Raw genomic sequence first — 13,518 nt, forward strand, 5'->3', positions numbered from 1 at the left:
ATCAGTTCAATGCAGTCTGTTAAAATTAAATTTGGCAGAGCTGCAGCAAACTAAATCTAGGTGGTTTAAGTCTTTCCTACCTTTGTTTAGTGCAATATCAATTGCACTTTGCAGTTATTTTTACTTCTGAATTGCATTGAGAATTCATCTACTGAATCTCTTTGGGATTGTCCAAGCATGTGTAGCTGTAACACACAAACAAGTTTCATTATATAATGTTTTGCTTGTATGTCCTAAGCATATATGCTTCTAATATTTTTGGATGTACATATTGCTGATCTTGATATCTTTTGGAGTAATTCTAATGGAATTAATTTAGTATTTCTGTGGACCCTAGTATGTGTCTTCAGAGTAAATGATTGTGAAGTGTGTTTTGTCCTGCAGTTATACAATATGTAAAAATAATAAACTGGTAATATGGTGTTGCTTAGATACCTGACATAAAATGTCTTTAAAATTGCTAGGTGAGCAAGGGAGACAGCAAAAATGCCAAAAAGAAGAACAATAAGAAGACAAGTAAGAACAAGAGCAGTTTGAGTCGTGGCAATAAGAAGAAGCCTGGCATGCCCAATGTGTCCAATGACCTCTCCCAAAAGCTATATGCCACTATGGAGAAGCACAAGGAGGTAACAGTTGATTGAATGAGGAATGTTTTTTTACTTCAATAAAGATTTGTACAAAGCTTTGATACTTCAGAGTCATGGCCTGTAAAATATACAGATTTGGCTGGAGAATTGAGTGACTCACCCAGAGAGAACAGTACCAGTAAGTCTGGGTGCTCTTAGCTGCAAGGGCAGTGGGAATAAATGCAGGTGTCCTCATGCAGAACTTCCTGACAGTCTAGATTGCCACACAGTTCTGCTGCTACTGTTCAGTCCGGTGCCCCTTGCCTATTTCTTCAGAGGAAAGTGAACCTGCAGAGCACCCCGAGGTTCAAGATTTCCCAGCCTCACAAGCACCCCATGTGGCAGCAGGTCATTCAGTGTTAGCTGATCCTGGACACTCTGTAATGAGATTTGGTGACCAAAACATCTTGATAAGTGCTAGCATATTAAGCCTTTTTATTTTTCAGGTCTTCTTTGTCATTCGTCTTATTGCTGGCCCTGCAGCCAACTCCCTGCCCCCCATCATTGAGCCTGACCCGCTCATTCCATGTGACCTGATGGATGGGCGTGATGCTTTCCTAACCCTTGCAAGAGACAAGCACCTGGAGTTCTCCTCACTACGAAGGGCTCAGTGGTCAACCATGTGCATGCTGGTGGAGCTGCATACCCAGAGCCAAGACCGCTTTGTTTACACCTGCAATGAGTGCAAGCATCATGTGGAGACCAGATGGCATTGCACTGTCTGTGAGGTATGTTTGATGAAGTTTTCCCTGCTTCTGTTCCTGTATCTTTATGCACAGAATGCTCTTTGCCTGAACTGATTTCTCATTATTAACTCATGAAAAAAGATCTGCGCAGCTCATCTGCTGGCTGTTCAGAAAGGAGGGAAAACATTTTCCTTTAGAAGTGGTTCTACTCATGTGCTGCTTGTGGTGTGATTGCTGCCTTGTAAAGACCTGAAATAGAGTTGTGTTTTCTGTAGTTTATTTAAGGTGCTGCTGCCTAAGAAGTTGGGAACTGTAGCCATGGCTTGAGCTGGAATGGTAGGATCAGCTGATTTTTCTGAAGAGCAATGCATAGATTTTCCTTCAGAGTCAGAAGTGCGGGACTGCAGTATTTCTGTAAAGAGGGCTCTCTTGGTTTACTGGCACAGAGATTTTGCTGTGCTGCAAGTCAGATCCCAATACTCTTGACTCCTTCACTACTCTATTGTGTCTCTGTAGAATGCTGCAAACAGCATTTGTGTCTTCAAAAGTGTTTGCAAAACCAGCGTGTTTTAAGATTGAGTCCAGGGGTTTGGTTCAATGCCCATTGAAAGCTGGATTATCATTGTATCTGGCTTCTAACTTAGTTTTTTAGCCTGCTAGAAGGGAATTACTGACTCAGAATTCATCCTAATTACAATTTGATTCCATTTCCTCTGGTTACATATATATGTGTGTGTATGTGCATATATATACATGCATGTGTGTTTTTACCTTCTTGATATATACCAGAAAGTAAATTCTAAATTTCCTGTGGTTTAGTAAATCCTAAGAACTTAGGTCTTTTTCTTAAAATCAATTACTGAACCCAAACTCATGTGCTGTTGCCTTCACTGAATGCATTCTGTTCTTTCAGCACTCTGTTGTTTAACTCACATCTGCAAACTGAAAATGTAGCTTATATTCTTTTTTGAAAGCTAGTACCTCTTCTGCCACTCTTGTCCTCTTCTTCTGAAGCGGGAGCAGATAAACAGCTATTTGTTCCCTCCCTATTTCTTCTTTCCTGTTGGGATTTTTCTGGCTGAGCTGGATAATGTGTGACTTACTAGCTCAGAGCCAACTTGTTTTTGATGGTTTATATATTTGTGTAGCTTTTGGACACTTGTATACCCACACATTTTCCCTGGCTATAATTTTGATTTATTCCTGCTCCAGTACCTCAACATGGCATGTAAGATTGATTTTTTTTTTTTTTTCCTAGAGCAACAATTTGCTTGCAACAGACTGGGAGTAATTTGAGATGGCATGACATAATTTATCCATTTGTTGTATGAAGTTTCAGGAACACTGATAATAACTCATCCTTTGTTGTGTTTTCAGGATTATGACCTGTGCATCACCTGCTATAACACTAAAAACCATGAGCACAAGATGGAAAAGTTAGGCCTTGGTCTAGATGATGAGAGCAACAACCAGCAGACTGCGACGACACAGAGCCCTGGTGATTCCCGCCGCCTGAGCATCCAGCGCTGTATCCAGTCTCTGGTCCATGCCTGCCAGTGTCGTAATGCCAACTGCTCGCTGCCATCCTGTCAGAAGATGAAACGGGTTGTCCAACACACCAAAGGCTGCAAACGCAAGACCAACGGAGGGTGCCCCATCTGCAAGCAACTCATTGCTCTCTGCTGCTACCATGCAAAGCACTGCCAGGAGAACAAGTGCCCCGTGCCCTTCTGCCTCAACATCAAACACAAACTCCGTCAGCAACAGCTCCAGCACCGCCTGCAGCAGGCGCAGATGCTCCGAAGGAGGATGGCAAGCATGCAGCGCACAGGTGTAGCGGGCCAACAGCAAGGATTACCATCACCCACGCCAGCCACACCGACAACTCCAACAGGCCAGCAGCCCCCAACACCACAAACTCCACAACCCCAGCCTCTGCCCCAGCCTGTGTCACAGCCTCAGCCTGCGCCTCCCAACAGCATGCCACCCTACACCATTCCAAGAACTCAGCCCGCCAGCACTGTGTCCCAGGGCAAGGCAGGTGGCCAGGTGACGCCTCCAACTCCTCCTCAGGCACCACAGCCACCAGTTCAGGGTCCTCCTCCAGCAGCAGTGGAAATGGCCATGCAGATCCAACGGGCAGCAGAGACCCAGCGCCAGATGGCACAGGTTCAGATCTTCCAAAGGCCGATTCAGCACCAGATGCCACCGATGGGAATGAACCCTCCACAGATAGGCAGAGGTCCCAGTGGCCATATAGATCAAGGAATGGGGCCAGGAGGAATTCAGCAGCAGCCACCATGGGTGCAGGGGCCCTTAGCGCAAGCTCAGCTGCAGCCAGGAATGCAGAGGCCATCCTTGATGTCAGTAGCTCAGCCGGGTCAGCCAATTAATATGGCCCCTCAGCCAGGGATGGGTCAGGTACCTGGCGCTGCTCAGCCCAAACAACCACCTCTGCCCCAGGCGGCCTTACAAAACTTACTGCGGACTCTCAGGTCTCCCAGCTCACCCATGCAGCAGCAGCAGGTGCTTAACATCCTTCACTCCAACCCTCAGCTGCTGGCCGCTTTCATCAAGCAGCGGGCAGCCAAATATGCAGGGTCCCAGAACCCGCAGGGCATGACGGGGCAGCCTGGCATCCCGCAGGGGCAGCCGGGGCTCCAGCCACAGCAGGCCATGCAAGGGCAGCAAGGAGGTGTGCACCCCAACCCAGCCATGAACCCCATGCAAGCAGGAGTGCAGAGGCCCAGCATACCCCAGCAGCAGCCACAGCAGCAGCCACAGCAGGCTATGGCTGGGATGAATCCTCAGGCGCAGCAGATGAATATGAATCACTCGGGGATGGCTCCCCAGTTCCGAGATCTCTTGATGAGACGACACCAGATGATGGAGCAGCAGCGCCACCAGCAGCAGCAGCAGGGAGCTGGAGCAGCACTGGGGCCAGGGATGGCCAACCACAACCAGTTTCAGCAGCCCCAGGGTGTTGGGTATCCCCAGCAGCAGCAGCAGCAGCAGCGAATGCAGCATCACATGCAGCAGATGCAGCAAGGAAACATGGGACAAATAAGCCAGCTTCCACAGGCCATGAGTGCAGAGACAGGAGCCAGTTTGCAACAAGCTTTCCAGCAAAGGCTGCTTCAGCAGCAGATGGGGTCCCCAGCTCAGCCCAATCCTATGAGCCCCCAACAGCACATGCTCCCCAATCAGGCCCAGTCCCCGCACCTCCAGGGCCAGCAGCTCCCTTCATCGCTCACCAATCAAGTGCGTTCTCCACAGCCTGTACCCTCACCGCGGCCCCAGTCCCAACCCCCTCATTCCAGCCCATCACCCCGGATGCAGCCTCAGCCTTCTCCACACCACGTCTCCCCTCAGACCAGCTCCCCGCATCCAGGACTGGTAGCTGCCCAGGCTAACCCCATGGATCAAGGGCACTTTGCCAGCCCGGACCAGAGTGCAATGCTTTCCCAGCTTGCTAGCAATCCTGGCATGGCAGGCCTCCATGGTACAAGCGCCACGGAACTGGGGCTCAGCTCCGAGAACTCAGACTTGAATTCAAACCTTTCACAGAATACACTAGACATACACTAGACATGTTGTAGCATTTTGGAAGCAAAAAAAAAAAACCCCACAAAGCCCAACCTAAAAAACAAAGAAAATTTAAAAAACTTATTTTCACAAGACTTTTTGTACTGAAGACAATTTTTTTTGAATCTTTCTTAGCTAAAATGACATTTTTCCCTGGAATACATCTGAACTCTGCAGCAGTAGTTTATGGTTTTAAAAACAAACCAACAACGAACCTGAGGGATAGTAGAGTACAAAGAATATATTTTTGTTATGGCTGGAATCATAACCAGTCCTTTTTCTTGGCTTTTGTTTTTTTTCCTCATGTCTATTGGGGAGGTTGGGGGAGGAAGGTGGTCTTTTGGTTGTTCACCAAAGGATGCCCTCTCATGCCTCCAGTAGGCTTTATTTTTTTTAAATTAATAAAAATATGTAATATTGATAGTTATTATTTACTGAGGCAGATGGTAAACATTTTCCCTATTCTGGTTTTTCTTCATGTCACTGCAAAAAAAATCACCACAAAAACAGAACAACAGAAAAACACAGGAGAACCTCTTCCTGAAACCGGAGGACAAAAGGGGTTAATGTTGCTTTAAAAATACATTACATATATAAATATATATATATATATAAATAAATACCAATCTTTTCCTCTTTGGTTGAAAAGTCAATTCTTTGAAAAATGTAAAAATATTAAATAACTCAGTCCTCTCCTGAAGTCTACTTTTGTCCTCCAAGAATTTTCTATACAAGAGTCTGAGCTTAAGAAAAACTTCCAAGTATTAAAGTAATTTGTACATGTAGAGAGAAGACAACATTTTTGGAAATACACAGGGGCAGCTGCCAAATGGATGTAGTATATATATTGTGGTTTCTGTTTTCTTGAAAGAATTTTTTTTTGTTATTTTTACATCTAACAAAGGAAAAAAAAACATAAAAAAGAGGGTAAGAAACAAATCCAATGGGATTATTACAACCTGAGAAAAAGTCGCTGGGGTTTCTTTATGCTTGCTTTTGCTCTCCTGTGCCCCTTTCCCACCCTCTTCCACTTTCTGTAAAACTTGAAAATAGAAAGCAAAAAAACCCTCAAATGTTGTATATCATGCAATTCAAGTTGGTTACTTATAAATAAGAACTTTCGATCACTGTATAGACTGTTAAAATTGATTTCTTATTACCTATTGTTAAATAAACTGTGTGAGACAGCCTGTTTTTAATGTTTCCCTTCTCTCCCACATATGTTGCTTGTTCTTAAAAAGTGGGGGTAGCAGAATATGTGCTACTTCAAGTGTTTGCTGTCTAAACGTCAGAGAGCTAACCAATGTATATGACTGTTTTAAAATGCAAATCTCTAATAAGGGATGTGGAGTAATAATTAGTCTTCTAAATGGACTCTTTTGGTACAACTCTTCATTCACATTGTTCCCAGCATGTATCTTACCAAAGAAACGAGGTCTGACCTCGACAGTTGTGCCAGTCAGCTGTGCCCTGCCCTGCTTACACAGTCTGGGAACATCTGATCTTCAAAGGACCTATTTTGCATTTTGCAATGAGAACTATTTGTTTGGATATGTGATATTAAAAGATCCTATTTCACTTGGAATATATTGTGCACCTTTTGGCACTGAAGTGTGAGCACGAGGTAAGCTTGTGTGGATATCCTGCATGCAGGTGCTGCACCAGGATGGTGTGTGGGTGCCCAGTCACACTGTGTTACATCTGGTGACTTGCTGGATGCAGGGGCATTCCTGAACAAAAGTACTGTTGCCATGGAGTGCATGTGTAGTGACCCCAGTTGTGTGCTGCCCGCAGCTGCACTCACATGGAGTTACTCCGGTCATGTTGCGTGTTGTGCTCAAATTGGTGGTGGTGGATGTGGCTGGTTCATTGAGGGCTTTTCCAAAATCTAGCCTTATGGTGTGCCTACTGTCTAGGGAATAACTTACCATGAGGGTGTTATGCACCTGGAAAACCCAGATGGGACCAAAGATGTGACCAGAGCATGATTGTGTAATGCCATCTGCGTTGGGAGCATCAGTGTATCCACAGATCCCAAACAAATAGCACAAGCAAGCTGACCTCAGGAAACTGCTGGTGGAAGATGATGGGGGTGGTAAACATGGAGTGATGAAAGCTCAGCCAAGTGCCAAACAAAAGTGTATTACAATATAGATGTTTGAGATCTTCAAAAGCTGGAGTAAAATGCTTGGGGTTTGGATATAAACACAATTAGGACAACAAATCTTGTATTTAAAAAGGAGTTGGTGGCAAGCCTTCAGCAAGACGGTGGAAAGTTTGTGGCAGGCTTAAGGAAAGCAGCCCTGGGCTTTCGTATTCACCTTTGGCTAAACCTCATACTGCTCACCCCACCATGCTGCAGACCAGCTCTGCACCAAGTCCACAATTACCCTGGTGCAGTGGGAGAGACTGCTGACTTAAAGGAGAGCAGAAAGCAAAAAACCCCTCATGTGTTGAATGCCAGGACAGCAGCCTGGGATTGTTTAGATTTGTGCTCTCCACGGTAAGCTTTCATTCCCTGCCACTAAGCAAAGCCTAGTTTCGCTTTCAGCCTTGCAGGACTTCTCAGGACAGAGCATAAATAAAACTACTTCTGACTGCATACAGGCTAGTGAAGTGAAAAGTGTGCCCAGCTTTTTGACTTACATGCTTTTAGTGCAAACAGCTTTCATTTGTGCCACTGAGTTAGCATACAAACAGTGGTTAGAATTTGTCCTGAACCTGCATCAAAGCGTCTGAAGTGGGAGAGTCTTGGGACTTTGCAGAGCACACTACAGAACTTCAAATACCAACATCGAGACTTGCTTGAAAGATGGCGTGCTGCATTCTGTGTGACAGCACAGCTGCTCTCTCCCTCTTTGTAGGTACTGACTGAGCCAAATTCAGTTTTTGAGGTGGTGTGGAAAGATCAACAGTCTTAAATTTGCATAGTTGCTTTTCCTGACATCTCTCCACTTCTGCTTTCCCTGGTTCTACTGGAAAACCAGAACCCACCATTTGATGAACTACTAGGCTGTTTCGAGTAGTGGGAGGATTTCAGGATGACAACAAAATTAGAGTGTCATCTGTATCTCTTGCTATTCAGTTACGTCCAAGTTAGAGTAGGTTGTTCCACTCCTGTTTATTAGACTCTTGGACCAACAAAAAGAATTCACACTCAAAGTTCTAGCAATCCAGTCAGATATTGATTGTCCAGTTACAATGATGCCAATGGTTATACTCATCGTGTAGTTCAGTGATGTAAACTTTCTAATGTCTGACCTTCCAATGTCCCAGCTCTCACAGCCTCTCCCCACCTGACAGAGGCTCCAGTCTTCTCATCACCGTGCTGCCTCTTTGCTGGATTCACTGTGTCCATGTCTGTCTTGTACTGAGTAGCCCAAACACCAGATAATTGTACAAAACCCAAGACAATGTTGGTAGCAGTCACCTGGTCATTAGACAATTGTTGTAACAGCAAAATGAGCTACAGCAGCTCTTGGCAGGCCAAGACAAGCCCAGGAAAAGCCTGACAGAGCCTCATGTAATGCAGAGCTTGTGGCCTCTTACTGACAGTGGCAGCACCATGACAAGGCTGAGGTAGATTATTTGATGGTTACAGCCATTCCAGCTTCTGTTTCCTTTTTCCAGCACATTTTCCGTTCTATGATACGCGGTTTCTCTGCAAGAATCTCCACCTCCTGTTTCCAGTATTGTCTTTTTGCTGTTTCCAGTTTCAGCCAAACTCAAGGACTCCAGCCCATCCTCTCTGGACAGTCTGGAGCAGGTCTGCAGCAAAAGACAGCAGAAGTCAGAAGTCTGCTCCTAAAGACCAGTTCTGCCTAAGTGTGTGATGAGGTTTCCTACCCTAAAAATGAGCTTTTTTTGAAGACCAGCCACAGGGTGCTCTGTCTGGGCAATGTTTATTTTTACAAACCTCAGCAGCTGCCTTCCTACTTCCAACACTGTTGTAATCTGCTAGTTTGCCCAAGGAGCCATTTCTTCCCTCAGCTTGTCAAAGCAGATTGTGTGCCATAGATCCCAGCCTGAGACACAGCCTAGCTAGCCCCTGAAAATGTAAAAGCACAACACGCTCCATCCACAGGGATTGCAGCAATGTCTGTGCTTGCATCATGGCTGGAGAGCTACTGAGCTGCTCTGTCAGCCTTGCAGGTGTGACATGAGCATCAGCATTTGCCTGCCTGTCTGCAAGCTGGCATTTTGTTTAGAAATGTTCTGATGATCTGCTCAAGTTGCCTCAGTTGCACTTCCTTGGAACAGGGTCTTGGTTTCAACTCTCCAGCAGGCAATATTGGATGTTTAGAAGGGAAACCTGTTCCATGACTGGTGCTGTGTGTAGCTGATGGGCAATCAGCCATGGGTCTGGTCTACTCTCCCTGTTGTAGGGAGTGTAGTGGATTTGGGGAGAGTGGAGACATTACTCTTGGCACCATCTCCCTCAGTCATTTTTAAAGCCCATCCTAGCTTCTGGTGAAGTTGGCACAGCTCAGACGGTGGTTTTTCCCAGGTGTGCTGGGGTGGTGGCAGGCTCTGGCGAATCTTGGGAGCACAGAGCTATGTGGAATCCAACCACATGCACTGGAAGTGGGTATTTTGCTTCTCCTCATGCCCCTGTAGTCCCCAGGGCAATAGCAGGAATTGAAAGGTCGTTACCAGAAGATAGCTCGTTGCTAACCCTGGTCCTTTGGCTGAAAGTGCAGAGCCTCTGTTGCCCAAAAAGTAAGGAGTTTGTTTTGTTTTCTCTTCACTTCTGCTTTTCATTGTCTGTCTTGTCCCACACCAGTGTAGCACTGAAATTAGCTCCCAATACAATGTCACGGTGACCAAAGCTTTGGGGGCCATACAGTGGATATGTCACAAGGCCTGTTTATGGAAAGCCAGGGCAGCCTGAGGTGTGACCTAGGTCTACCGCACCCACACTGTCAGGCCGTGTGGGTGGTGTAACATCTGCTATTAGCTGGATATACTGCTGCAGGTTGCCCTTTCTGCTGGGGAAGGTGATCTGGCAGGACATAGTGCTGCCCCATGTCTTCCTTGTAAAGCTTGCACAGGGACCCAGAGGCAGCACAGCTCAGCTCTCAAAAGCCAAATTTCTTGGGGGCCTGGGATGGGATATGCACTTGTCCTGGTTTAGGGCAAATTTGAGAGCAAATCTCTGAATGAGGTCCCTCTGGAAAGCAAACACAAACAGCCCCTCCCCCAACTGGTCCAGGAAAGAATTTCCTTAGAAAAAAGTGGACAAAACTATTTATTTAACAAAGTGCCCACAAGCATAAAAAATGAATAATATGAAACAATAAAACCTCTCGCTGTTCTGGAGATGGCAAAATTGAGAAAGTCCTTGCTGTGGGTTGTAGCTCAGCTCACCCAGTCTCTTATCAGTCCCTCTGGTGCTGGAACATACCGAGGCCCAGGCCTCGGTGGGCCGCAGCTGTGAGATCCCAGTGCTCTTCTGGGTTTTCAGTCCAGAGCAGGTTTGAACAGTTCCAAAAAAAAGGTAAAAAAAACAGTGCAGGGATTTTCTCTGCCTCAGCTAGCTAAAAACTAACTAAAAGCAAAAGAGATCTCTGTCCTGCTGCTGGTTCATGCTTCAGCCAACTGCAGTCCAGGAGTAGAATGTGGAGGAGTGAGTGCAATTTCTGAAAACAAACTCGGTGCTTCTCTTTCTCCCCCTTTGCTCTCAGAACCAGTCTTAAAGGTAAAGAACACAATATCCAACATCAACAAAATAAACAACTGGGGATACAAGCATCAAAAAGTTACCCCAGGACAGCACTTCAAACTGAGATTTATCTCCCAGGCAGTTAACTCTTCCCTCTCCTTGTCAGGATAGCCTAGGAACTGGGTGTAGTTGATTTTGGGGTTTTGGGTTGGGTTGTTTTGTTTGTTTGAGTTTTTTTAATTTGGACAAAAATTATTTACTGTTTCATTAGTATTTGTATGTATAGTTGTGTTGACATATATTGACAGATCTAATGTGGTAGTAAAAGAGCAAGGAAGAACAGGCTAATTTAGTATTTGTGCCCTTAACTGGGTTGGCTGTTGGGTCTGGGGTTGGATTATTTGTTCACTATACAAACTGTTTGTACTGGTTTGAAAGCAAACCCAGTGAGATTCCACGTCAGAAATACAATTTAATAGAGAGAGAAGAAACAAACAACAAAAAAGGTAAAAATAAAATAAAATCAATAGTACAGCAACCACTGACAGAGTCAGAATGCAAACCTGACACCCTGTTGGTCAGGGTGTTGGAAGCAGTCCGAGATAAGTCCTCCTGGAGTGACAGATGTGGCTGCATTGGAGTAAAGATGATCCTCAAGAAAGGGTCCAGTCTTCCTCCGCGAATCCAGTGGAAGCAAGCTCCTTTGGTATTTGGGATTGCTGGTTTTATCCTGGTGGAAAGGCTTTGGCTCCTCCCACTGGGTGGAGAATCCCACAATGAAATGAGGTAATATTCTCAGTCATGTGAGAAGCCTTTAAGGTCTCTTTTATATCATTCACAGGCGATATCCCTCCTCGATGGGTGGAGAAAGAGATAAGAAGGCACTGCCTTATCTGGTGTTATCAGTTGTCCCATTAACAGAAGGCACCTGCCTAAAGTAGAACACACATTTTTGGTTACATTTTTCAACCTAAGACACTGTTCAATCACTTATGTCTATTATACAGTGTAACTTGTACAGTGTACAGTGACAAGTGCTGTAAATGCAGAAGAACATCAGTGTAACATTAAGGACGATCTGACAAAGGTTTTCTGCAAGCTCCTCAGCCCATGAGAGAGATCTAGAAAACAGCAACTGCTCAAATCTCCCACCTGCAAAAAGGGTGTTGCCTTACATAGTGCAGGACATGCCTCTTTTCATTTCACAGTAACCTTGGTAAAATTAGTCTGCCAAATGTTAAGCAGAGTATGTTTTCTTCTGTTATTCCTTCTGTTTGCTTGTTGGTTTCCCAAGTTCCTTTCCCCTGTTTTTATTTTTCAAAGACAGTACTGTGAATGTATAGCCAAGGCTTGCATGTCTGTAAATACCTTTTCTTCAAAATAGTTCCCTTCCCAGTCCTCATGACAGAAATTAAAATCTTCAGTGTCTTTTGGTTTTTCACAGTGTCAGCTAGGAGGAGCCTTATGAAACCCATGTGCCACTTCCCACTGCACACAAGAATTTGGAAGTCCTGTAACCAAATGGCTGCCACTTAGTGCTGGCAGTGAAAAAAGGCCCCTGGAGCACCAGGATTCTCATGTGCTCTTTGAAATAACAGGGTAGAAAACTGAAAAAAAAAGCTTTGGAGAAGCAGCAGATGAATTTATGAAGCCTGGGGACCTGGAACATGAGCTCTGCATCCCAAAGCATGAGTGAGAGGACAGTCCCAGTAGATAAGAACAAAGAACCAGTTAGACGAGGCTCCTCAAAGAAGTAGTAATGAGGGACAGAGCAGATGCTGAAGTACAAGAGCTGCACACCTTGGACCTGAGTGCCTGAGGAAGTAGCCTGGCCCTTGTCCTGCAGCAAAAATCCCTCCCATTGCAGCTGAGACTCCTTCTGTCATTGCACCTGACAGCAGCCCTTTGATACTGATCTTTCTACAATTTTTTTTGCAAATGATGTCAAAACACAGACCAAGCCCAGAACAGCATGATCTAACTGTTGGGTTTTACCTGAGATTGTCAGTGCTGTTCTCTCCCTAAAGAAAGCAGTTTGCTTTACAAAAATGTTATGATTATTGTTACATAACAGTTTTGTTATTGAAAAGAATGTAAGTATTCCTCAATCAAATTGAACTTGATTCACATTAAAATTAATTTATTTAAATGCTATTATTTATTGAAAAGGCTTATTTAGAACTGCAATGAAAAATGATCAACTGTGGTCTAGGGACTGCCTTTAAGCTTGTTTTGTGTCAAGACAGAACTTGTTTCGACTTAAGCCTTCAAGAAGCCTTGAGCCAACCTATGTGTGACCTAAGGGAGCAGTGCTGCTTATTCCAGTCTGGGAAGGGAGGAGGGGATGCACACCAGTTATAGCTCACAATGTGTTCCATGAAAGATTACTGCAGTAGAAAGACTTAATGAGCCTTTAATTCTGTATTGTGTCTTTTCTGGAAACAGCTTTGCTGTCTGCCCTGCCGTGCAATGTCTAGAAGTATTTACAAGGCAATAACAGTCATTAGGATTTATTTCATTATTGACTATATTATTTAAAAGCAATTTTCTATTTTTAACATTGCTGGAGGATTGTTTGTGTTATAAATGAATTATGATTCATGCTAATGAGAATTGTAACTGCATCAATATTGTAGAAAATATATGTGTTATAAAGCAATAAAGAAAATTAGGATATAAAGCAGATAGGCCCCTTAGCAGATGTTACATGAAAAAATAAAAATAGGATGCAGGATGTAGCTTTGAGATAAGCAAAGTCCCAAGACAGATTCAACCTTGGAATGAACAAAGTTGGCTTAAAAAATCATCTTTGGGATGGAAAAAGTTGGACAAGATCTGAAGCTGTAGTTTTATTTATAAATGCAAAGCTAATTTTTTTGGAACATAATGCTTACTTATGTAACACAATGCTTAATATGCACACACAACCTTTAATGTCATTTGAAGGACAGCGAAGAAG

General features: G+C 44.5%; 1 protein-coding gene across 1 annotated transcript in view; it reads left to right on the forward strand.

Annotated features, from left to right (window-relative positions):
• Positions 1–6,087, forward strand: part of EP300 (E1A binding protein p300) — a 64,813-nt gene extending 58,726 nt beyond the window's left edge. The window contains exons 29-31 of the mRNA XM_063395991.1: positions 465–626; positions 1,073–1,354; positions 2,690–6,087. Coding sequence (XP_063252061.1) covers positions 465–626; positions 1,073–1,354; positions 2,690–4,900 — 2,655 coding nt within the window. The 3' untranslated portion in view covers positions 4,901–6,087. The remainder of the gene's footprint in view (positions 1–464; positions 627–1,072; positions 1,355–2,689) is intronic.
• Positions 6,088–13,518: the final 7,431 nt, after the last annotated feature.

The sequence above is a fragment of the Prinia subflava genome, chromosome 4 (assembly GCF_021018805.1).
Source record: "Prinia subflava isolate CZ2003 ecotype Zambia chromosome 4, Cam_Psub_1.2, whole genome shotgun sequence".
NCBI classification, from domain to species: domain Eukaryota; kingdom Metazoa; phylum Chordata; class Aves; order Passeriformes; family Cisticolidae; genus Prinia; species Prinia subflava.